The sequence below is a fragment of the Platalea leucorodia genome (assembly GCF_965183815.1).
Source record: "Platalea leucorodia genome assembly, chromosome: 3".
NCBI classification, from domain to species: Eukaryota; Metazoa; Chordata; class Aves; order Pelecaniformes; family Threskiornithidae; genus Platalea; species Platalea leucorodia.
In genome coordinates this window covers 9,533,957-9,560,418 of record NC_138825.1, presented here as the reverse complement: position 1 = coordinate 9,560,418, position 26,462 = coordinate 9,533,957, and the positions used below count along the sequence as shown (strand labels likewise).

Sequence of the window (26,462 nt, the reverse complement as noted above, 5' to 3'; positions counted from 1 at the left end):
ATACACAGTCTCCAACAACAGCATGTCACTAATATGCACTTTGTATTGTGTTACACACTGAGAGAAGAACTTACTGCCATTCAGGAGATACATAACATGCAGGTGGATGTGTAATGTGTACATATATGGACAGCACCTCATGAGATTAACTGCCTTGAGGAAACGCTCTCTCCATGAAAACTTTGCAGGAGAAAACATGTTTTGTCTTGTGTGTGAGTTGGGGAGTAGGTTTGTCAGCCCAGGCCAACAAATTAAAAAGATTGTTTATGCTATCCAGCTTGACAGTGTTTGTTACTAGGCATTCCTCCTCCTCACCTTTTAATAATGGGGACAGTAACTTCATGGCTTTAAACAATGACTAATTTGTTCCCATGAGGCCAAGAACACTCAAGTGACAAAGAAAAAATAAACATTCTAGGAAACAAAGACTACAACATATTCATGAAAATGAACATTCATATCAAATGAGAGAATATCAAAGACTACTGCTTTTTCAGACAACTTTTTCACTTGCATAACTCAGCAGCTGCTCATTTACTTTAACAGACTCTGCTGGTAAGCAGCAGCTAAGAATTTGCCCCTAGAATTACTACTTTAAAAGAGTTTATTTGCAAGCACAGCTGAGTTTCATTTCTTTTCTGCCTATTCTGGGTCATTGTTAAGCAAGATCTATCACCATGAATTTGAGGTGATCCTTAGCTTGAAAATTTTGTTGTTCATGTACTCTTTGGATATCCAGTCTAGGTACGTTTGATATCAAGATTGTCTTGATGTAAAGCTGCAACAACATAGTGCTGAATTAGATCCATTTTCTATCCCTTAATATAGGCTTTAAATTCGTCCATGGAATGTGTCCACACTAGACTGAGGAGAAACCTCTTGGCAATACTGAATTATCATACTGAATTGCTTCCATCCACTTGCTGGGTCTGCCAAATTGAAATGATGCATGTCAAGGCAACCCTACACTGAAAAGTAAAAGATAGCCTCTTAAATGTTCCATTTATAAAGCTTTTTATTCACAGTCAAATTTAGTATCCCCTCTGAAATATATCACTTTACAAAATTGATACCTTGCCATTACAAGATTTCCACGCCATATTCACTCAGCTTAGTAGTAAAAACAAGCTTTTGCTCTTTTCCCTTTGGTACAGCTGATGAAAACTGAGCAGTTCAAGGTCTGCTGCTTAGATCACCAGCACTAAGTATTCCATAGATCTGTAATCTTCTCCTGCAGGGAAGGTGAAAAGTCAGCAAAAAGGCAAACTGTTCGCTCTATCAGTAAAATATTACAAGTGCATCATACTGGAAAGCAGAAATTGAAGAAAAAAACCCCAAACTACCACTAATGCTAACAATGCTAAGAGTGATCTGCAAAACAAAAACATTGATGTGGACTTTCTCGAACTCTCTGCAAGGAATATCAAAGCAAATTAACAAAAAGAAAAATTACACTGTCACACTGCAGAACTTTAATGCATTTTTTCCTAATATGTGTCACATATGATTCTAAAATGACAAATTGCATTATTTACTTTCTGTAATATTTCCCCTAAATTGCTGTAGCCTGACACTTTTTTTTAATTGCTGGCAAGTAAACTTGTAACTAAGAAACTTATATAATCTTTTTAACTAATGTCCTGTTTTGGCATCTCTACATCTCAGTTTATGACAAAGGAATAACCTGCCCACATTTGGGATGCAACCAGGTTCAATTATTTTGGCCCTTTTGGGTTGGATAGTTTCTTTGGCTTGAAGTTTGTCAGACTTACTCTTTTGGAGAAGCAGAACATCTCCGCAAAGCCTCATGATCATTTCTTCAATTATGTTCTGATTTGCATGTAACTGTTTAGCTGAAGTTAATTTTTTTTTCAACTTCTGATTTGCATCAAAAATAGTTTGCTATTGTTTCATTACACCTTAACTCTCTAAAGCAGGTATACCTTACTAGCCAGCCATGTCTGATGGAAAAAAGAAATGACATTCCAATCAAGTTGTTTCTTTTTTTTTTTTTTTTTTTTATGGATAACTTGGCACATATCCCAGCTTGTAGCAATGTTAAACAGAGGAAAGTTTTTTTTCAAGGTATAAGGGGGTTTTGCAGTTGCTTTCAGTAGAAGAGAATCTGCATGAATTGAGTCAAAAGTTCAGTGAGATCTTGCCAGAAGGAACCCTAAGCCACGGAATGCCATTTACACCAGTATACCTCCACCCATGCTTCCAGTTACAGATTGGAGTTTGCTGTTCACAACTCTCGAAAGCCCTCCTGTGGCCAACAGCTGATAGAAGCCTTACTCCAGGTAACCAAGGTCTCTTGGGGCTGCAGAACCAGCTCTTCCTCAGTCCCTGGGCAATGTCATTTACCATGGAAACCAGGATTGCCCTTTACATTTGTAATAGTCCCAGCCCCACAGTTAAAAAGTGAATTTCGGTCTACCCTCTTAAATCCAAGAATATTCTTAATTCTGAGAGAATTAAGTTTGTTTCACTTTTATCATTCCAGGTAACTATGTTTTGAGGAGATTTCCAATGAAACTGCAACATTAATACTTTTTGACAAAGCTTCATGCTAGTATTGATTTTCAAGGCCAGGAAAAAATAGGATGACTTAATAAAACATCCACTCTTGAGGATGAAGTTCTCCAATAATAAAAATACTAAAGGAGTAGAAATGCTTGCAACCACAGTAAACTCTGTCAGAGAGAAAGGTTTTCTGGGAGTACATCTGCAGAAACTTTACACGGCTGGGAGAAGACGTAGTTTCTCAGGTCAAAGATGCCCATTTTGTTATGCTTAAAATCTACATGGCTGGGACAGTTAATGACGTGGAGTTTTCTCCCTGCAATATTTTTTTGAGAAGCCTATCTGTGGGGAGGAAATCTTTCATTAGGCATTTAAAGATGCATCTAAGAAAAAGACAATTCATGGACTTAAAAAACACTGAGCAGTGGGCCAGACATCTACTACAAAGTCCTGAGCCATTGATTTGATAACTGAGTAATTTATTTTTCCTGTCCAACTGCAGCAGTTCAATGAAGCCATGCTAATTCAAGGACCAAAGTCCTTGAGGGCCAAGTGGAAAGCCTCCCATTGGCTTTAAAGTCAATGAGTCAAGGCAAGTCCCTGCTATCCAATGACTTCCAAATTTAGCCAAGCACAGAGCTTCCGAGATGCCCCAAAGTGCTGTTTGCTATTTTAATGTAGCTATTTAACACTAACAGTAGTGGGGCTTAAAATCTTGAGTTGCGTTTTAATTTCTGTTCCTAAGGGGTTTTTTCGGTAAGCTTGGAAAATTCCCCATGTAACCTCACATCAAATTCTAGTCACAGCTGCTAACCTCACATGCTCTTACCAACCTCATCACCGTCTTGGTGCAGAGACTAGAAAGCAAAAGTTCCAAGAACAGGTAACACATTAAATGCATGTATCAAAACACAATCTTTAACAAAATAAATACTATTTTCACTTCTAACTTAAAAACCACAACACAAAACACCCTAATTTTGACATCAATTAGCCTCTAGTCCAACTACATATATATTTCTACCATAGCTTAGGGTTTTACATAATTTTGTCATTGCATTAGTTAAAAACAGTCTCAGAAACAGCAATTTTGTTAGTGCTTCTCTTAGCTGGTATGTCTAATACTCATTAACCCGTAATATAGCAAAATCAAGACAAAGCAGGGAGGCGTCACACACCTTAATGTTCTCTTCAAATATCTTAAGTTCATTAATACTTTAATTCACTGGTACTAATAACTTTTGCTATTATAATAGCAACTCTTTGCATTACATTGGCATTAACTAATGCAGAATTGGTATTCCTGCATCATATTCAGCACATGCAGCAGTGAGACTGGAAGTCTCTCAGATGTTTTCCTTCCCTTTCAGGCCCTGTAGAACCATTTTACAAACTATGGCTCATATAGATTTATTCACAGAGCCAGGGCAATAAATGTTCTTTTCTTGCCAGCCTCTCCTATTTTGAGGCAGGAAAGTTGTCATTTTTTATTCCAATATTCACGTAGCTTTTCCAGGGAGGAACTTTCACAAACAACATTCAGTCAAGTCATTTCATATTTGAGACCTCAGTAAAGTTAAATACCTATCCTGAAGTCTAGATGTTCCAAGAACACTTCAGTGATATAAAACTACTTAGCATTCATGATCTTGTATGTCAAGCCTCTTTCTAATAGGGCTGTTCGTGAATAACAAGCACATGGTAACGCTCCTTATTTTGTGGGCCATTTGTCTGGGTTGTTTTCTTTTTGTTAGAAAAGCCACAAATCCAGGCTGTGAACAGCCATGCTGAATGATATTAGCCTTAAAAAAAAGTTTACAAAGTTGCATTTGTTACATCTATTTAAACTACCCTATCACAAATGCCAAATACCTGTGTATAATTAATTATACCAGATGGACTTCTACCTCCGTAAGTCTTAGCTAATAGCCTTGTATTATTCTTGTTTAAACATTTACCAATGAAACCTGTGTACTTGACTGGACACTGAATTATGATCCTTTTCAGAAATTATCCTTTTAAAACAAAAGCTATAATTGAAGCTTAAGAGGAAAATCATGTAATGGAAATGTCCTTCAGTCCCCTTTTAATTAACAGCACTGTGCGTAAATACAAGCTGAGCTACTCGTTTCCTCAAGACAATGCCTCTCAAAGTATAAGACGTTATCTCCCAGAAAATCTCTATATTAAAGTGCTTCAGGCTTGTGCCACTTCAGACTGCTTCTATGTTATTGTCTTCCCAGTTAGTTCATAGGACACCTGGCCTTTTTTCTTTTTTTAAATTAATGGTTTTGAGATTAACATTTTGAACCTCATGCTTTGCACAGACCTCTACATCCACACAAAGGACAGAAATCTGTTTATAGTATCAGGTTGAAAGGAGTAGAAGACAGGACACACAGGCTTCCAAATAAACTCTGCCCAAACTTACTAAGCACACTAACAGAAGAACTGCTTTACACGAGTATTACTGCCTTTGGTCAAGAATACACTTGAGGTCTTTTGCATTTTTAACCAACAGCTCTTTTGTTTTGCATAACTGTGACATTAACCCATAGAAATAAGGCATTCTCATTTTGGCTTTCAGCTGGAAAATGTTTATGGGCCTTTGACATGCATACTCACATGAGCAGTCTTGTAGATTTCAGGCAGCAGTTAGGTACCTACATGAACATATATACAAGCAAGTTTTCTTGTTAGTTGGATTGAAGGAATTGCTATTTATTCAAAGAGTTTATCATAAAGAAAAATGTGTAAATTCATACTAGTCACTGAAAAAGTTTCTAGAGATATGCAACAATTATTTAAGTTTATTAAACTTGTCAATGTATTGAACTTTTACTTTCAAATATATGTTTTAGATAGTCAATGACAAGAGAACCTTCATTTTAGCACCTAATTCAGTTTAGTCCATATTCTGGATTGCATGATGTAGTACAACTCTGTAAGGACAGTAACCATCCACTGTACATCATTCAGCTTGCAGTACTATAGGTATACTGGATTCATTTGTTCTTATAATTTAGTCTTTCACACAAACAGTATTTCCCAACCAGTTTTGTTGACTGCTACCCATAGTGCATTTTGATGAACTAAATTGTTTGGTTTTCCTTCATAAGTAGTTAGGTTACTGCTAATTGTTAAACAGCTCTTGGGCTGATAATTAAGTTTTGCTTTGCAGTGTATTGAAAAAGGAACTAGTGAGGTTCTTCTGCAGAAACTAACACACCACCTCTCCTAAACAACTAAGCTTCACATCTTTAGGAAAACAAATAGCATATTTGCAAAACAGAGCAGTAGTTTTTATGGCACCAGAGAATGCTTTCCCTGATGAAGATTTCAGAAATCACAACGGATGACCACACTCCTACCACCTCAGAGCACATTTCTCTCTCTCAGTGTCAGCAGTAAGGGATGAGCACTGCAGCCAAAATTCCAATCAAGTTCCTGCATGTGCTGTTTCCTAATAGCTGTCCCCAGCCTGCTCCTTTTTTCAGGCCCTACAAATTGCCCTTTGGGGCTATCTGTTTTTTCCATAGACTAGACACAGTGGCTTAGAGTGGAATCCAGGCTGTTTGCTTGTAGCCCTTGAAGCTTGGTTTTCTCAGAGGCAACAGAAGTAAGGAAATATGGCATACATTCAAGTTCAGAAGCTGAAAAGGAAACAGTTTAACACAGTGAATAAACCTTACAAGACTCTACAAATACAGCGTTTCACACAATGATGTAATAAGAAAGTGAACATGGCTCTTGCATAAAGACCACAGACTGGATAACATTGTTTGAGACTTTAATATTCAGGAGATTAAGTACATATAAAAAAGTGTCACTCATTCAGCAGTAAAAAAAAAGGAATTCTTAGGCATTATCAGCAAAACATCACTAGTATCTATTACAAGCAAGCATATGTCAGGTCATTCTTATTTGAATAATGAAATGTTACTTCTCTCGCATCAAATAGCACTTTCAGATACACATATAATGTGATTACCTCAGTGACAAGTGTTCTGGACAAAATACAATACTGTAAAATTCTTAAGTATAACTTAATCAAGATGTTGCTATACAGCACCCCTGCAAGATGCATACAATATGCAAAACAAATTTTGAAATAAGTTCTAGGTGTCTCTAATTTATATAAGGGGAAACAAAAATTTAGTCCATCTTTCTCTTTTTTCCTTTAGCAGGAGTTTTGGAGGTATGTTCATTTTCAGCGTTTGGTTCCCAAAGTGCATTTCTTACAAATCTAGAAGCAGCTCCTTTATCGAGTTTGGATGCCTTTTTCTTGTCTGCTATTTCTTTGACCTTGTTCATGTATGTTCTTATTCTCTCCTAGAAAAAAAAAAAAGGGAAAAGTATATTTCACATCATTCTCCCAAGATTGCTGCTAAAATAAAATCAATATGTAGAAGCTCTCCACAGTGTGCATTTCTATAACTATAATACCTAGAAAAATAGCATAGTTTAAATATATGTACCAGGCTCTTTGCAAACTTTAGGCTTCCCCTTTAGCAGATTTTCCATCACAGGTACCTACCATACTAATATTTGCACGATATCCACCATCATAGCAACATGAAGTCCTACAGAGGTGAAGACTCTACATCTAATTTACAGTGAGACGAGAACTGGTCTTGCAAGCAAAGTTAGAAAACAAAATACTGAACTCAGTTTGGAGTTTGGCCTACATAAAGATGGCAAAACAATATTTAGATATTTTATATATTTATAGATTAATTATACCGACTACTATCTACAAAAAAAAAAAAAAAAAAAAAAAAGAAAATTCAGCATGTCCAAGCAAAGCCAAAAAGCATCTTAATCTTACACAAAATCAAAGATGTTACGAGCATTACACATGCAACTACACACAAGTCTTGTGGTTAAGATCCTGAAATGGTCAAGGGGGCTTATCAGTGAACCTATTTAAGGCAGCCTGATGAATTTCCAGCTGTACCAGAGGCTCCTTTTATGACGATAGATAACAAAAAAAAGCCTTTTTCCACTGCCATTCCATAAAGCAAGGGGGTACTTCCTTGCCATGTTAGCCTACCATAGTCATTTGGCGTCCAGAGCTTTTTCTGAACAAAGCGTGGCTTGGATTCAGCCCCACCTAAGTACCCTCCCAGCTTAACAATCTCATTTATGTGCCTGTTCATCCTCATCTACTTCTGCAATCAATAAAGGAAATTACTTTGAGAGGGTAACTAAACCCCTCTAAGATGGGAATCACCCTCTGTTAACTGCCTGCTTCTCTTCACTGACTGGACAGGACACTGACAGTAATTCTGTAAAATATGTAAAAGTTTGGTTGATAGATTTCATGTCTACGTATTTAGCCTAATATGGCCTTCAACTCTAGGGCTTTTAGGTGTTACTGTCATACAAACAACAAACAACAGTGACATATATACACACACATATATAGAGTGCTCTACCTGATACCCAAATGATAAATGTGGATTAACAGAACATTTATGGATACTGCTAATTAAATAAGTGTTGATATTATGTAACCCACACATTTCTCACACAGCCACTGACAGCTTTTTGAATCTGGAACAAAAGTTAGGAGACCTACGCTACTGAACTGATTTTCAGTTCTTCAGTGACCATTATAAGCAACTGATTTGTCAAAAAGTTGGCCACTCTTTCCATATCAAAAAACATAGCTTTAATGAGGAGAGCTTTACAGGGTCTGAAATCATGATAGACTGTAATATTTCTTTGGTGACTGAGATGGCTAATGAGAACAAATAGCAAACCTACATGTATCAACATGGGAAAAAGGAGCTGACAAATGTCAATGTGACAAAAGAAATGAACTCTGATAGCCTGAATATGAGTTTTATTAATACAGTTTGAATCCTCGTGTATTGCCTGTATGTACACAAGGAGAGCAATTCTAAAAACAAAACTATCGTGGCAAAGTCTTTTTTTATTCCCTTTCCGCATGAATAAGAACATCACAATGTTCTTGGAAGGAAGGAATGTGCATTCATTCACCTTGATACTTGTAAAAGGCAAAGAGAACTGGGTAAGAATCTAGCCTATGACAATTCACTCATTCTTTAGAGTTAAAACGACTGGCAATTGTGAAGTAAAATACCAGCATAAAACATCCACAGCAGAAGAGATAAAATTTATTTTTTAGTATCGCTAAATTAACACAGTATTCAGACACTATTTAATATAGGAGGAACAAGAAACTGACTGAAAGTTCATGAAATATTAACTGATCCATTTTTTAATATGATACAGTCTAGACTACTGAAAACCTCACAAAATTAAAAATAGAAGTATTCTTGTTATTCAGACTAGCTTTCCACATTTTTCAGTCCCATCTTCCGTTCCACTGGTTATGTAAGGATTACATTTAAGCTAAGTATTTTACAATTGCTCAGATTTAATATTTTCATTTATACAGGAATTAAAATGGGTAGCTATAAGTTTTGATTTCTATTTTTTCTGCAGGCTAAATGATTTGATTTTTTAAGTCAGCAGAACTTGCAAGATAGCCAGCCTTCTATACTGTAGTCAGGCATCTAAATGGAATATAAAGACAAACCCAAAAGATTTATTATAGGTTGTAAATATGTCACTAATGCAGAATTACTGGACAATACACATACAACTGGTGCCAAAAAAGCTTTTAGCTTTGTTGCTGAACTGGATTCTTTACTGCTGAGAAAATGAATTAATGGAGGACTTGGAAGGGGGAGGGGGGCTCTTTCCCGTCTTCACTAGTAAATCAACCACACTGTAGAGTCATACAAAAGTAAGAAAAGGCAGCCTCAGAGATTAACGTGATTTCAAGTATTTATAAGAAAAAAATGCCGTACTGGAAGTTATAAATTATTATCAGACATGTAACATTTTTCCATTTAACAGAAACAAGTGAAAAGCTGCTCTGTTCAGAATCCAATTCTCAAACAAAGGTGGAGAAAAGATAAGATGACACCATTCATCTTCTTGTTCTTTTCTAATTTCAGCAGACTTTACAACTTTGTTTTAAACAGTACTGTTTGGAACTAAAAATATGACTTTCTTAATTTAGAGAGCCCAGGAGGGCATACGAACAGTTATGTAACACCACGTAGCATATGCATGCTATTATGGCAACATAGCAATTTTAAGCATAGATACATTTTTTTACTTCTATATGAGTTAACTGTCCTGGGCAAGTTAGATATTGCAGTGCATGCAGTGTAAGAATCTTACCAGTTCTTGTTTCACTGGATGTTCCTTTGGATTGATTCCCTGAGTAGCCAAGTATACTACAAGAAAAAAACATGGGTTTTTTGAAACTGAAGGCTGTCATGACTGAGGACCCAATCAATCAGTCACATAGGAAAACTGTAGTGTCCACATAAAACCATTAATAAGAATTGGAGTTAACTGTGTTGTTAAGTATCTGACAAACTATTATCATCAAATATTGCAGCTAAAAAAACCCAAATTAACATGGTTAAACTTTCTGTCTTTAAAAGGACAGAAAAGGTTGCCATGAAAAAACAGAAACATCCTCATGCATGTACAAAGTCAGCTTTTGTAAATATCAGCTTTTGATTTGGAGTTTCAACATCAGTTATCCTATGGATGGCAATAATTTGGGTCCTCGGGGTAAAGTTTCTAATTATTTGGGTATGAAGGATGGTTATTTAATGTTTGCAGCTGTCTAGAAGGTGTTCAAATGGCAATCATAAGTATTACTTTTTCCTCCTAACACATACTTACCCCAGAACATTGAATTTAACGTGTACACCGAAACCAAATCCATCTTTGCTTGCTCAAGAGGCTCTAACTAGAATGGAAAAAAAACCCCACATTTTTAAGCAAGATGTGCACAGATTTTATTAATATGTACATTTTATAATTGTGAATGTATTCATTAAAAAATACATACTGAATGAGGACATTTTTGCACCACAAGTTCACTGAGACCATGTCTATACCTATTTCCATGCCATCACAGAACCATTCTCTCCTCTGCAAGTATTCATGTCATTTTCCCAGTCTGATGTCAAATGCCACAGTCCCATATGGCCAAAAGCACAAAAATCTCTTGACACGTGGCTCTCAGACTACTGTTTCCATAGTCAGAAATAAGTCTCTATTTTTCCACAGTAACTTAATTCAAAATAGTTCTTGCTATCAATGGAAGAAAAAAAAAACCAACCTCTTAGGATTTCTGAAGCTCAAATATGAATATAGTATACTACAATCAATGAACATTAACACTACACATGGTACACTGTGTTCAACGCATGCTGGAATACTTAGGGCTGTAAAGCAAAGGAAGAATAAAGGTAATGAGGGTTTTTTTTCCTCGACTGTCAAAGTCAATTTATTATTTTAGTCCTATAGGATTTCCAGAAACTCTGATAACATCATTGTACAGCTCGCTAGTTCTGACATGGATACTGTCAAAAGACTGGTGTTGTCAAGACTGTTTTCTTCATAATTTATTTGTGTTAGAAATCCTCAGAGGATAAAGAAGTTCCCTCCTGTGCTGGCTTTTTCTTGCCCTAAAGAAAGAAATTACATGTTAAGCTTTAAATGTTAAAAGATAGAGAGGCTTGTATGAAGTCTTCAGGCAGTACCTTGCCCTGAAAAAAAGAACACATTTTACAGACTTGTACTTATAACATCGCTAGAGGAGACAGCTCAGTTTTTCAAGCACCAGGTTCTGCAAGTCTAGACTTCCAGAATCAGATCAATTCTCACTGCTGCCAGTTCACCTTTACATCCTTCTGGGTATACCAAGTTCCATTAAGTTTGTTGTGAAAAGGTCTCAGAAAAAAAAAAGTGAATGACCTCTCCATTATGAAAGAGCACTCAGCATGCACTTTAAGGAAGGTCAGGAATAAGCTAGAATGTCCTCTACCTAAATGACTCACTGGTAGGATCATCACTTTTCAGCTTGGAAGAGCATATGTTTCATTGTTTAGTTTGTAAGACCGTCTGGATATCTCAGGAATGTAAGAATTTCAAATATTAGTTATCAAGGGTAGGAAGTGTCGTATTTGTTATTCCTCTGTGCAGTGGCTAGCCTAACAGACCCTTTTAGTTCAGTTGGGGTTCCCAGGTATTCTTGTGTTAATAACAAAAAGGTGGTCAAAAGGAAGATTATTTACCTTTTGGAGAAGCTCACTCCTGGAAACTGACATCATTGTCTTCAGCATCTCATCTACAGAACCAAGAGATTTTTCAAATGCTGCAAGATAATCATGAATTTCAGTGGGGTAATCTTCCGTATTAATACCATCTTCGGACATATCCATCTGGAAAGAGGAAACAAAACTAATAATCCTTTTCATTAAGTCCCTACAGAGTCAAAAGACTATATTTTACAATACAAAGCATTACCATTCATTCATTAAACATTGTAAGAAATGCCCACTTCTGAAGAGTTCTAGCAGGCAATGTCAATAGTGCCACAGTTAAAGGTCCTATAATTTCAGAGGTATCTCCTAATTGCTGTGCAAAATGGCATGAAGCAGCATTACAAATGACATGACTGTAGTACCTATTCTTGTAACAGTCCCAAACCAGTATTTAGCTTTTATGGTCTGTGATAGAAAGAAATTATTTGCTTGTTTAAAAGAAGTGCTCTATAAATCACAGCATATAAAGAGCTACACCAAGCAACAGGCAGGATGCTAAAAAAAAAAAAAAAAAAAAAAACCACCAACTAAAAAACCAACCACAAAAAACCAAAACAAAACGGGGATATGGCTTCAGCCTGTCTTAAGAACAGACATTACTTCACCTTTAAAGCGGTTATGCAGCACCAGTTATGTCAGGGTCAGTTACATCTTCCAATGCTAAATTTAGGAGTTGGTCCAAGAAATTCTTCTTATGAACCCTTTATCCAGTTTTCTGAATTCTCTGTGGGGTATTAAAATCTGCGATATAACTAACAAAGCTGAGTTGATTTGGGGGGATTTCAAAATACTCTGGAAATCTTGTAGATGCATCTATGCACAGCAACCGTGAGATAAGCAAAGATGTGAAAAATCCCAAAGCACTCCTTTTTTGATCCCAGCATTCAGAGTAACATGGCATGGCTACTGCCAAGCCGTCTGGCTGTGGGCTTACAATCGGTATCTTTAATTCCTCTGAAATCATAAATCACATATTCTCTTGGGAAGTTAATGTTACTTAAAGCTATGTTACTTTCTACAACTTCTACTGATTGAGCAACAATTTTTTGAACGTTATAAGGGAAGAGAGGAAGACATATATAATTTTCCTGCCCATTTCGTAAGCTGCATCAAGAACAGTGGGAGCACCTGGATCACTGCAGTTCTTCCTACTTAGGATCAGCGTGATAACCCCACTACCCAGCCGCTGAGTACAGAGGGCGGGAACATAAGTTGGAGAAACTGCACTTTGAAAATTTGATCTATGAACACCAAGCCACACAGCCAGTGCAAACAGCAAGGAAACAGCAAACAGCTGTCACATCACTGGAGTTTGTTTTAGATAAAGATTTGATCTATCCCTTTTCCTGGCAAGAGCGCAGTATGTGTGAGAGAGGTTTCTTTTTATTTATATTGTCTCCTGGAGGTCAAACAGGAGGAAGATTGGGAGGAAAAACAGTGTGGAGCTACTCAAGCTTGTCTGCAGCTCCAGTTTTAACCAAGCCAGCGTGATTCCAGAAATATGATCAGTCAGTTAACAAGCCCAGTTTCCTTGCTGTTGTTTGCATAGTTTAGAATTATAATCCTACTCAGCTGCATGATTTTTTATCCTGGTCAGAGCTGTTTTTCAGACTGAGTACAGAATCACAACGCTAACCATGGCACGTTGAAGGTCCCCTCCCTACCCCAGCATGTAACTCGCTCATGTAAATACCGTTTCACGCAGCTGCACCAGACCTAAGCAAGAAAGCCGAACTGGACCTACAAGATGCCGCCCACAGAAAGGCAAAATACCAGTACAATTATTTCTACCATTTACAATAGTATTGTTTGTGTTTTGTTCTGTCCTGGCCACCTGCATTATAATCACCCTTGTTTAAAAGAGTCCAGAAACACTGTTGTTAACTTTTAGTCATATAATACAGCACAAAAAATACTCAAAGCTACAGAAGAAACTAGATTTTCCCAGCTGTTAATACAGCTAAGCCTGGTTAGAAGGTATCCGTCAGTACACATTTACACATATAGGGAGAGAGGTGTAATCCAATCCAACAATCATCTACAGAGTTTACTATCACTACAATACTTAATCTACTATGGTCTTAATTTGATGGACATGCATGAACGTACCGATAAATTCCAACTTTTCTCTTTATCAGGGCATCCAGCACCAGCAACTGCAGGAAAAAAAAAAAAAAAAAACAAACCTCCTGTAGCAGGAATATGTTACCAATCAAAACTAATTTGAGCTCTTTTACAGCAGTTGCAAGGATAAACAGTCCCTAGAGCATGTGTGATAATTCTTTCCAATATCCCAAGCTAGACCTAAAGAATGAGACAGAGAAGAATAGCAAGATGGAAGGAAAGAGAACAGATACATTCCAAAATGTATTTTGCTATGATTGCTGTCTCATGATCCGGAAAGAATTAAGTTTGTCCTTGTATCGCGAAGTATTTACTTGACACTGTCAATTAGCAAGGAACGGGAAAATAAATGCATCAGCCTTCAATGGAACAAGGCTGCACATTAGCCTGTGTACAGTACCCTTCATTGATAAGTCCGCTCCTTCTGCCCAGGGAGGGGGAAGAATTTGTTGAACTTGTGTTTTCTGTTCATTTCAACAGGAACTAGCGAGTTCCTACTCCTGCTGCTTAGGGACCTCTCTCTTTTCATTAGACTGTTGGTTCAGCATTACTAATCTCTAAGCAGGATACGTTACAGTGTTGGCACATGCCAACAGTAAGGCAGCAGTCAACAGCCTAAAATAGTTTTGGTAACATTAAATCAACAAGAGCAAACTTACACTACATTAGAAAACGTGTACACTGGAAACTCCACAAAATTGTTTCTGCCAAAATCAACACACAGACTGCACAGTCACACCTGCAGAATGACAAAGCCAAGGATGGGAGGAACTAAGACCACATCAGTGATTCTCTAAACATACCTAAAGGCTATACTGCCCTCAATAGTTATGTTTCAGTTATTAAACCACAACCAAAATTTTCCTCAAAGTTTTAAAAGTGTTGCTCTATATATTTGGAACAAGCAGAAATTTAATTCAGTTCCTGAAGTCGATGTTTACTACACAGATTTTCTCTGTTGGATTTGCTGACTTTCAACCAAATTTTATTTGGCACAGAGATTCCGCTTAAAAAAATTAAGGACAGTACAAATATTCAGATAAGAGAAGTTATGAAAATACTTGCTGGGTAAGCATGTGAATAATGGGAAAGTCTAAGGGAAAAAAGGATAAGACAGCATTTTCATTATCAAGTGATAACACTTATGATGCAGAACACATAATCTGTGGTTGTATGCATGATGATAATACTTTATAAGATCTTTAATTTTCAGAACGCAAGGGAAAGTTCACAACCCATAAACATAAAATAGAAAAGGCCTACTTCGATTAAGGACACCAAGGCAAACAAATAGTGATGAAAAATGTGGTATGACTTCATAACATCATTCTACCAGAAACAACTTTCCCTTTTAACCCTCAGCTCAAAAACTGCCGTGTAGTTCTTGGGAAAACAGCATAAAAGAAAAATATAGTTGAGGAAGAAAAGAACTTGAAATCACAAAAGTAAACCATTTTCATGAGAAAAGTTACTCATTGCATTTAAGTCTGATCAAAAATTGTCTTATGAGTTTCCACAGGTAGAAAATTTCTGAATATTCTGAAATTTCTTAAAAAATCTGAATAAATTCTTATTTATTATTAAGCAGCAGGAGTAGGAACTCGCTAGACTACATTTATGTAAACTTCTGCTTAGAAAACAAGGAACACCTTCTCTCCAGTCAACTTAGTATAAAGCAGACCAAGTAATACACTCAACCTGCAAAAAGGGCAGGGAGGGAAATATCAGACATTATGAACCGCAGAAGAGAAAAATACGAACAGGAGAAACCAAGAGAAAATACATCATCTTCTGCAGACTGTATATAAAAGACTAAACAGGTGACAATCAGAAGCAGTTTGCCGTAGTGCTAATGTGGCTATTGATCTAAGATCCAACTGAGTTAAATGCTGTATTAAGGAAGTTTAAATAAAAACAAATAAAATACAGATGATTGTGGACAATACAACTAGCAAAATCATCCATCTTCACATTTATCTTTCAGGAGAATGAAAAGAAGAACTCTGCAGACTCCTTTCAAGAAAAGCACACCCATGACTGGCATACAAAGGTAAGAAAAGGAAAAAGGGAAACTGCAGACAATTTGCAGGTGGCTTTTATGAATAATCTTTGAATATATCTAGTGTTTTAACACAAGCCTTAGAAAGTAATTGCCAGCTGGCATAAAAAGCAGAACCAAACCTCCCTTTCTGCTCACCCCCACAGCAAAACTCTTATCTGTCATACTGAAAGATAAAAACTCTGATTAGGTCCTGGGTACCTCTATGAGAGATTTTGCTGAAGATGCATGGCGAAAGTAATGGGAGCTACACACACATATCAACGTGGCAGTAGGAAACCCCAAAAGATAGAATTAAAAAATGCTCAGTGTCACACACGTTGTTTTTAACTGGAATTAAAACTGCCAAGTTCAGGATAAAAACGGGGTATTTCAAATATTTTGTAACACGCAAACAGAAGACACAAAAGTAATTTAGCATCCTTCATTCTGCTTAATATTGCAACTCACTTCACACTTCATGTTAATTCTTAACCTATTTCTTAAGCACTAGAAAGCCTCGTCTTCATACTGAGCTCAGATTTTTTCCCCCCAGATTATTCATCTAACAAAAATCAGATTACACTTTCCTCCTTTTCATGGATATTTACAGATTATTTAAAGAAAACCAAAACAAACCCCAAACTTTTTGGTCAGGTCATATAAAAATGCTCTCAAATTCAAAACAAATGCATTAGCAACATCAATATGACAAACCATCTCTGTCAGCTCCTACAAACTGACGCTTTCCTCCCTTGTGAGTTCTGACACAACCTGCAGTGAATGTACTGATGTGCAAGCACAGCAGAGATGTCCCTTCTGCCCTAACACTGTAGTTCACTGCTGCGGCTATGGGATAACAGAGCAACAAGGAACAAGCATCTTAAATTTAAAGCTACCAGAGATCATGACTAAGTTCTCTGATCACAAACCTCTTTTGGGCAGAGAAATCCACTTTATTCCATGTTTGCAAAGCTCTAAGTACAATGATAGGCTGTAATCTGTGACGGAGATTTCTCAGCATTATTGCTGCATAATAAATAATTAGTTGCCCGCTAGTCATCACTGTGTCCACAGATCTGTTTTGCTACTAATGCTTTTCAAGCCAGCTCGGGGCAGCTGGAGAGCACATCTAGTACAATTAGTCAGAGCACTCTTGCAACGCCAACTCACAATCTTGTTTGCAAGAAAGATTTCCATTGCAAAAGTAATTATACCTACCATGAAATACCAAGTATGCACCAATGGGCTTATCTTGATCCCCTTAAAAATATCCCAACTCAAGCCACGGTAGTTATCCAATGCACTCTTTGCACTATAGTACAAATGGGCAACAGCCAAGCAATCATTTTTAACCCTGCCTTCAAAGCTAGGCTCCAGTCAGCATCCCAGCGTGCGAAGAACCCTACAAAACAGCTCACAGCCATCAGGCTCTTGCTGATGCCACTGAGATAAAGCCTCTTCAGCCTCAGAGGATTGGCAAAGATTATTCTGATCTGTCTTAAAAGAAAATTAAAATTTAAAGGGAAGGAATAATATTTTTGAGGCTCACTTACACTGTAGCCCATGGGGAACATCACGTGAGAAAACAGGTATCTCAGCTTGGCTTGAACAACCCATATTCACTGCAGCCCCATCTATATCCACACAAACCAACTTTGATGTAAACCTTCAACTCAATCTGCATGATTCATAAAACATTTTTATTCTCTGTAATCAGCTGTCCTAGTTCCACATCTTTGATGACAGTTGTTTCCTCTTCTGAACAAATCCAATATACTCTGGCTCTTGTTCACCTCCAACCTGTCAGCACACCCTTCAGCAAGTACAATGATAAAACCGGCTCTCTTTAGGTATGTCCAGAACACTTCTTAGTGAGAGGTTTTCATAAAAGCTCTCACGCTCAGACTATGCTACCACAGCTCAGTTCAAGACTGGGGCTTTAAAGTGATGTTAAATTTGTACATCTAAACTGGTCTTTAAAATATACACTCTTGGTTGCACTGAACCTAGCAAGAACTTCTCGTACAGCAAAATACCGTCTCCTCGCATAAAACAGTTTACACATCATCAGAGTGGATGAAACTCAGTACGTCTGTATTCCAGTGGGTTTTTCTTTGTGACAGCAATCAATACTGAATACTTCTGTCCTACCAAATTTGCAGGGAACAGGAAATAACCTGCCTCCAGTCTATAGCTCCTGTATGCTCTAAACCGTAGAGTTTACCACCCCTTCTAAAATTTGCTGCCACTCTCCACTGGTATCAGCACCACGAATATGCAGTATTAAAGCCAAAGAGTTTTTTAATCCTTTTAAACTGGTGACGTCCTTTGTTTCCTTTAGCCACTAGTTCCACAATGCATGAAAAAGAACTTCTTTTTATCAGAATTCAATTTCCTGTATTTACACTTCATGCAGTACCTTTCTCTACTGTTTAGAAAAGTGACTCCAATCTGGTTTTGGCTGTTCATTATTTGACTGTGCTAACAAGCCTCTGATCAACTATTAGAAGCATATTTACCCATTTTTTGGTTGAACATAATGCAGTAACTGTGGGATGTTGTGTTCTAAGCATCAACCTTACTGATTCAGGAGAAAAACAGGGAAAATCTTTTCCGCCTCTCTACTAAATAGAATTTAACAGCTGCTAACCTGACAAAAAGGAGACCAACTACTATGAGCAAAGAAAAGGGATGAGCAAAATCACAGAAGTGAGGGAGTAATAGGGAAAACTCATTTGGGGACATGGAGTTTTCACAGGGATTGAAATAGATGAAATAAAACATTGTAGGATGGAGAAGAGAGGTGCACAGAAGAATAGGCATGGCAGTAATCACAGCCTGACACAGAAGGGAGAACAAACAACCAGGAGAATAGAGAAAGATGGGAAAAAGGAACCCAAGCAATTTCCCAGCACAGAAAAATGGAGCTTATACAGAACAGCATGCATGGGGAACACTGCCAGCAGAATGCCTCATAGCAAGCCGGCATGAAAGAATGGAGTAAAGCAAATGGTTACAGTGAACAAAGAGAGCTCAGACAAAGGTAATAAAGTCTGTAACCTCAAAGCTTTCCGAGTCTGTTATCACATCGCCTTGGCATCATCTCTAAAGTTAACAATATCAACCTTCACTCTCAGTGTTACCCCTCAAGCAGTCACGGTTGTTCCTTCTTTCTGTGCTGCCCTTTCCAGCTCTCGTTCTGCAACACCTACCCAGAGCTGTGGTGACCACTACCGTTCCAGTGCCCTGTTTATACATTTAAAGGAACTGATGTTTTTCTCAGTTCACCGTTCCATTCCATGTACATCCTACAAATTTCTACTGCTGCCACTACAAACAAACAAACAATTTTTACTAAATGCTGGCAGTTCATATGAAAAGCAGACCAACTGTGCACAGATGAAAAATTGATTCTAAAAATCTTAAGCCACTTCAAAGAGAAATGTGTTTATCAGAAAGGTCTGTGTGATTTCTGCACCGCATTTCTGATAGGAAGCCTAAGAATTCTAACATGCACTTTCACGTTTCTCATGTTCTGGGGTTAAGTGCTTTCTGATTTCTTTAGCAAGGGTCATACTGCCACAGGATTAGCAATATCCAAGTATTTTAGACTGGAAGTGTTCTTTTACATTTTTAAAACCAAGAAATGTGCCGGACACCTTTCAGTTTTTATTTATTTTACAATCAAGTCTTCCCATTTTTGTTTGTCTCAAAAATGAGGCCTTTTAATTAGCATAATCTAAAGTTTAATTTGCAAGTCAAAGTCCCTTGTTAAGTTGCTAGCAGTCAGAAAGCTGTGACAAAGCGTAAGGAAGGGGACATCTTCACCTTTGCAGCAACGCGAGAGAACCGTAACGAGCTCTACTTCATTACAAAGTACTTGAGCTTAGTAATTTTAAATATCACCTGCCTTTCTGTGAAGGGAAAGGAGCGCTGCTGAACTATTTTAACCACGGCCTGTTTGTGCAAACTGTATCTTCTCTTGGAAAAAGACACACTCTTCTTACCACAACTACCAAGTTCTCAAGGCTCCTCAAGTTGCAATGCTATTTTACTGATTTTTAATAAGAACGTAACCGTTTACTGCCTACAGTACAACCTTCCTAGGTACAACCATCCTCAAGGCACGACACCAGCTGGAAAGCCTGTAGTCCATATTCTCCTTCTCATGGGTAGTTAAACAAGTTATGCGTTAAACTGTCTTTATGCTCACTAAGAGAACCAGTACCGCACACAACTCGGCCCTCGGTTCTGGGAGGTTATGGAGGGTGTCCAGGCATTTGGGGCAGCGACCGCAGAACGACTGGGACTGTTCAGCACTGGCTTACAGCTCCCCTGGAAGCCTAGTTCAGCTCTTCGGCCACGCACAGGCTCCTCCATCACTCACACACCAGGTGAAGTAGATATGCAGGCAAACCGAGGCTTTCCCAACAGTTTATACCCAAAATCTCTTCTTCTAACACCTCTTTGTGGAAGATGGAACACTTTACGGATCCCTTAGAGCCATGGTAAGATGGGATTTGAGCACCTGACCCGACTTCCCAAACGCACTGGGTGACAGGAGTCCCTAAAGGAGCTGGATGTCCCCCTGAGGACCCCCGCGGGAAGACCCCCTGCTCTGGCACCAACCTTTCCTGCCAGCCTCGCCTCCGCGTCGCTTCTCAACAGACTGAAACCCGAGGGGGTCGAGACACCCCGCTTGTGAACAGCCACCACTGGCTCCCCACAACGCCCTCCCCTCTTTTCAAACGCCTCGGGAAAGCCCTAAAGCCCGACGGAGCGATCTGACTGCGTGGGTGACAACCCCCACCCCAACCGCAGACCCCCCATCTCCCTGGCCCAGGCCCACCGCCGCCCCGGCCCCGAGCCGCACCGCCCAGCGGCGGGGAAGGGGGGGGGGGGGGGGGGGGCGGAGCGGGCGAGCCCATCTCGGGGAGCGGAGGGGGGGGAGTGCCTGTGCAGTCCCACGCGTGGGGTGAGGACGGGGAGAGGCGGGAGGAGCCGCGCTTACCTCCGGGCAGGCGGCCTGGCCTCGCGCGTGGGGCGGGGGAGAGCGACGAGGGGGCGGGGCCTCCTCCGGCGCGCAGCGGTGACGTCAGTGCCAGGGCCGTTGGGCGCGGCCGTTGCCACACGCGTGGCCGCCGTGGGGCGGCTCCGCGTAGCGTGGGGCGTGTGCTGCGTCACGGCACGTAACCGCTTCGCACACGTCCCTCCCCGTGCGGTGGGTGTTCACCGCCTGTAGCCGGAATAGCGGTGACGTGCCAGTGACGGTGATGACAGCGATTTCCATCCGTAACCAAAAGAACGAGGCCGCCCTTTTAGGGCAGAAAACATGTTTTTCAGCAGCCAGCTCGTTTAGGTGGCGGAGGTAAACAGCCGGCGTGTCTCCGGCTGCTCCCAAACACTTCCAGTTGCTTCCTGGAACAAGGGAGGCACAAACTGGTGTCGGAGACGGTCCCTTAATGCCAGAGATCCCGTCCTTACACGGAGGCATCCCAGGGGGAGGGCGTCAGTTCCTGTCACGTTGCGCATCCTCCCCTCATCCTCGAACGAGGGTCGGTTTCTGACATCATTATTAGTTGTAATTTCCACTGTGTTTCTCCTCAAGATTTCAGCAAATCAATCAGGGTTCGAAATGCAGTGGATTAATATTTCCCCACTGCGAGAGCTTGCTGACTGGAAGGTTGTACAAACACATCTGTGGCTCCCAAAGATAAGATCTGCATTTTACAGATTTACATTCTGACAAACAGTAAAACAGAAGTCAGTATCTGCATCGAATGTATCGGCATTACTAGCCAAAGACCTCTTTCGCCTCCTTTCTGTTCATAACCTCGTCAAAGCTTATTGCAACTAAAGTCTGCAGCCTATCCCCGCCAAGGCAGACGGAGATAGGATCACTGGAATCCTTCAGTGTGGTTGAAGAGGGTCTGTTCTCAACTATAGGATACGCAGAACTGTATGTGGCTGATTAAATCGTGGCTGGTTGCCTGAAGGGAATGTGCCGAGCCAGCTTACTCAGCATCGGGGTTTCTCAAGGAAAGGAAAATCAGGTCCAGTCTGAAGAAGGATGAGGTGAAGGCTGGGGAAAGTGGAAGAGTGTATTCGTAGGAGGAACAGGGCTAGAAGTTTGAGGTCTTATCGAGCTTCAGTGCACTTCTCTGTGCCTTCGATGCAATTTAAAATATTGCAAAAGTGAACTTCCTTTTAATAGGTTGGTTTACATCTAAGTGCTATACTATGTCTATTCTAATTAAATCAGTATGAACTGCAAATGAGAGTCTTTCTCCCTACCCACAGTTGGAAACATATCTAAAGATCTTCAGATGGAGTAGTTACTTGTTTACATCTTGTCATCTCCTTTTCCTCCAGGAGATTTAGAGGTTTAGGTTTTCAGTTTCAACCAAAAATGCCTGAAAAAGCAATATAATTATATGTTTTTTTTAATAACAGAGTATTTATGAAAGCAGCAGGCACAGGGATTCTTTAAGAGCCTTTCAGTTTTATGTGGGACGCCCATAAGGATAGTAGAACCACTGGAGTAGGGAATGGTATTCCTACTGTATGCTAATATTTTAGTGTAATAATAAAATGTTTCATTGAATTTTCATACCCGTTTCTTATTTTCAAAAAACACAGTCTTAATTATTTTATCTAGTTCATTTTTACCAATACAACTACAGAATTATGCATTGTAGGTAAAAGGGAATTTAGGAGTTGCATTGTTATAAAATTCAGAAATGCAAGTCTGAAGGGTAGCAGAGAAATAGGAACACTTGAACTCCTAAATAAGGTAAGACTTTGCACTTCCAGTGTGCCAGGTGTCTACAAGGACCTTAGAACACTTGACATATGTTTAGTTCATCCTTACCTCAGTATTCACGTGTCACAGGCTGGGAAATAGAGAGGGAAGTTGATTCATAGACTAATTGATTTACCAAACGTTAGGTAGGAAGTTTCTGCCAGAGTCTTCTTGCCTAAACCCAATATTTTCTTTCAATTACAAGATCAAAGGAAAATGCAACACATGCTGATCAATGTTCAGATTCAACCAACTCTGTTTGTAGAAGATTGTAACCATGTATAGCATTAATGCAGTACAGGTTGGACTCAGAGTATTTCATGATCACACAGTGTGGCTCTTTGTCTCCTTCTAGTGGTTTACATTTGTTATAGATTTGCTACTGACTCCAAACTACTACAGATTTATACTTTTGTTCAGTTAATTGGCGTTCCTATACTGAGTGCCACAGGTCTTGGAATTTCTCGAGGCAGTTCACTCAGAGGATTACTAGGTATATAAGCATTCGTTTTCTGCTTAAAATGGCTGTGTTGCTTCTTTGGTTTTCAAGAGCAGAGAGTGAGGAGTTAAGGATTTACATTTATCCCAGCCAAAATCTGATTGAGACATGGCTCATATAAATTCAATTGTTTTATCCTGGGGCCACTCTGAAAATATATTATTATTTTATATATGGATATCTATACAAAAATCTATCCAAGAAAAGCTATACTGCCATCCAGTAGTTAATGGAAGCCATTTCATTTGAGAGGCCTATGAATGATTATTGATTTTTCTCTATTGTTCCCAAAACAACAGAAAACAATCCTGAATATTTTCTCCAAAGCAGTCAAGGTGACAGACATCTTTAACATAATCACTCCTTTATTATGATGTATCTCATTCATTGTCCATACTATATATCGACTCCTGTGGAGTCAATGTTCTTTGCAGAGCAGACATGGAGGCCAAATCCCGTAGTTTTGACCTCACTGGAGACATTTTGCTGACAGCCTGGGTCATGCAGAGCACCACAGCCTGACGTACAGACCAGCTGTGGCAACTCCAGCTCCCAGAAACAATGCCACTGAAAAAGGTTTTGGAGATGTTCATGCAGAAGACAAGATAAATAAAAAAAAAACAACCTCGATTCTTCTGCTGTAAATCTTGTGTGAATACAAGGAAGGATGCTAGAAGCTACTTGTAACAAAAGTGTTAATGAATCATTGGCAGAATAAAAATACAGATGCTAAAATCAGACCAAAAGCAAAAGGTGGTTGTAATAGGCATCTACAGTCATCCTAAGGGAGAAAATAAAACAATAGAATTGCTTTGTCTGCAGGTCCAGCTGCTTCTGACACTAAACACTCTTTTTGGCCTTTTATTGTGAGCCTTAACGAGAGCAGCAGAGATACTTCATTAAATAATTCAACCTTTCTAAGTAGATACTTTTATCAGGTGTCCACCACAAGCCCTTTCTATCAATTACTAGAAAGCCAGTACATCCAAACACGGAGAACATTCCCGTTTATTCTGTCAGTCTCCGTTTTAAACCTCTAGAGATTCAGCAACCATGCTGAAAATGCTAAACCAATGCAGATTTAAATAAGATTAAGTCAGTGAGAATACAGCTATGCTATGTTAAAACTAAACTGACAAATTTTGTGGTACCTCTGGTCAGTCTGTAGCTTGGGTTTAAAATGTATTAGTCTAAACTTGTGCAACGTCATGTTTTAAACTATTTCAAAAGTGAGTTAGTCTGCACCTGGGTAACCTGAGCTGCAGACTGTTTCATGACAGTTCCTGATCTAGCATGTTTAAAGTCGAGTTATGGCCAAAGTCGTTAAAAAGCAGAGTATGAGACGGTACCTTTTAAAATCCCAGGTCGGAGCAAGCAGACCAGTTTGGGAGATGTTAGTATGTGTGGTTCACTTGTGTCTGAAGGGCCTCGGCCACACTGGGCATTTCTGGGATAGGCATTTTGTGATTGCGAGGCCTGTTTCTTTGCAATGTAATCTAATGCATTTGCAATCTGATGTGTGGGCAGACCAGCAAGTTACCAGAAGAGGGTGTAGCAGGAATAAGCTGAAGCATGAACATCCATCGGCACGCCAGTACCTACCTGCCTACATGCACTTGCCACTCAGTGGAAGAGGGGTGAGTACCCGATGTTTCCTCTGGCATATCAGAAGACAAATACTTGCAGAAGGACAGTTACAGGCAGCTGTCTGGCTCAATGGCTTGTTTATGGTAACTTAGGTCTCTGCCTGTATTCTCCAGAGACCAGATACATGCCGGGAGCAGGGAGGCGGGGCAGGAACAGAGAGTGTACGGTGATTTATTGCAAGGCGGGTGGTGAGTCCAGGAAGAGAGCCCAAGATATCTGGCTGCCAGGTTTGTGCCCCAGCCACTAGATAGGGTAAGAAGGGGAACAGAGTCTTGAGGATAACCCACAGGGATGTCTCACATCTTCATGAATTAAAAAAACTGTAGCAGTGACACTTAGGACAGTGGAAAAGAAGTGTAACCTCCAAAATTTTCCATGTTGTGACACAGTTTGCTGGACTTGGGGACAGCGTATGCGGCAGCCTAAGCCTAGGTGAACTTAGACTCACCTTTCAGTTCTGGAAATTTCTTTTTTCTACACTCAAATTAAATTAGAATGACTTTAAACCTACTAAACACAGACTCTTTTCCTTTTTGAAAACATAACATTTCTAATCAAAATACAGATGTAAAAGTACATGGAAAGAAGGAAACTGAGCTTGATGTAGCTTTGTTTTAGGGAGGAAAAAGAATATAATTCAATAAGACTAGCTTAAACCCTCTGATTAAAGCTTTTTTAACATAACAGATAAGGAGGATGAGATCTGCACTGAGATAAAGATAGTTAGTACAGATCAAAAGAGCTTGTGTTCATGCCAGCTAGATTAAATGACAGGATGTGGTGAAGTGCTGGGTACCATATCTGGTTACTTTACATACAAAGCTTTATTCGCTGAATGTAGATATATCAATTAGGTTATATGCATTTATATATGGAAACTGTAGAAATAAATTGAAAGCAATCTACCATGTGTAGAGTATTTGTTCTGATACTGTTGTAAGATTGCATTTCTTCCAATTAGTATGTAAAGCTGTAATTTTTTATAGCTGTCTCTCTCGCTAAGATTGTGGAAGTAAATTGTATTAGAAATTGAGGTTTATTTCTAAATGCATTAGCATTCCACCATTCTCACTTGTTAGCTTCTGTGCATAAATTCAATAAGCCATATGTTTCATACTCCAACTTCATTTTAGCAGGAGGCCTAGGACAACTTTAGGAGTAAATTAAACTTAGGACCCAAATTGCAATTGTCATTTTAAAGAGGGTTTTTATGTTTATTTATCTGCCCATGGCCCCTGAGGAGGCAGGATACAGGACTGGAAAGCTCTTTGGTCTAACCCAGTGTGGCTGCTCTTATGTTTCTCATACACTCTGCAACAGCAGGATGTGGGAGGAAGGGAATCTGAATGTCAGGAAGGGAAAACACTGCCGGATATGAAGATGCCACAGGCCCGTGCCACTGCACGCTTCTGCAAGGCAGCAGGAAGGGTCTGTCCCCCACATCTGCTGAACAGGCCACAAAGTCCTGCCCCATCGAGCTACGCCAGAAAGAAACATGAAGGAGAGACTCTGTCATCTCTGCAGGAAGATTGATGATTCAGAAAATGAAAGGTTTAGCATGGGATGCAACTGAACTGAGCAGATTTCATTAGCTGCACCTACCTTTTATTGTTATTTTTCATTGTTGCTCCAGCACCGCCTAGAAGCCTAAGCCTCATG

The 26,462-nt window shown here is 39.2% G+C and overlaps 1 protein-coding gene across 2 annotated transcripts; it reads right to left on the bottom strand.

Moving 5' to 3' along the window:
* Positions 1-1,274: 1,274 nt before the first annotated feature.
* On the bottom strand, positions 1,275-26,462 carry C1D (C1D nuclear receptor corepressor). Of its 2 annotated transcripts, XM_082307911.1 has the most exons (8): positions 26,406-26,462; positions 24,759-25,046; positions 20,867-22,268; positions 13,800-13,846; positions 11,661-11,807; positions 10,261-10,327; positions 9,745-9,800; positions 6,297-6,855 (listed from the first exon to the last, which is right to left on the bottom strand). In XM_082307911.1, exons 5-8 carry the CDS (start codon positions 11,805-11,807, stop codon positions 6,679-6,681), a joined length of 447 nt encoding a protein of 148 aa, XP_082164037.1. In that variant the 5' UTR covers positions 13,800-13,846; positions 20,867-22,268; positions 24,759-25,046; positions 26,406-26,462; the 3' UTR covers positions 6,297-6,678. The 2 variants fall into 2 exon arrangements, with proteins under 2 accessions (XP_082164036.1, XP_082164037.1); XM_082307910.1 differs by lacking the exons at positions 24,759-25,046; positions 26,406-26,462 and adding an exon at positions 1,275-6,176 and having other exon boundaries at positions 6,766-6,855; positions 20,867-22,348.

What these genes read in the sequence shown, in the direction of transcription:
- C1D (XM_082307910.1), bottom strand. Translation starts at nt 11,807, where the DNA reads ATGGATATGTCCGAAGATGGTATTAATACGGAAGATTACCCCACTGAA. An exon ending in GGAGTGAGCTTCTCCAAAAG is followed by an intron (nt 10,328 to 11,660) that starts GTAAATAATCTT and finishes TTTCCATTCTAG; the next exon opens with TTAGAGCCTCTTGAGCAAGC. An exon ending in GTTAAATTCAATGTTCTGGG is followed by an intron (nt 9,801 to 10,260) that starts GTAAGTATGTGT and finishes TTTTTCTTGTAG; the next exon opens with TATACTTGGCTACTCAGGGA.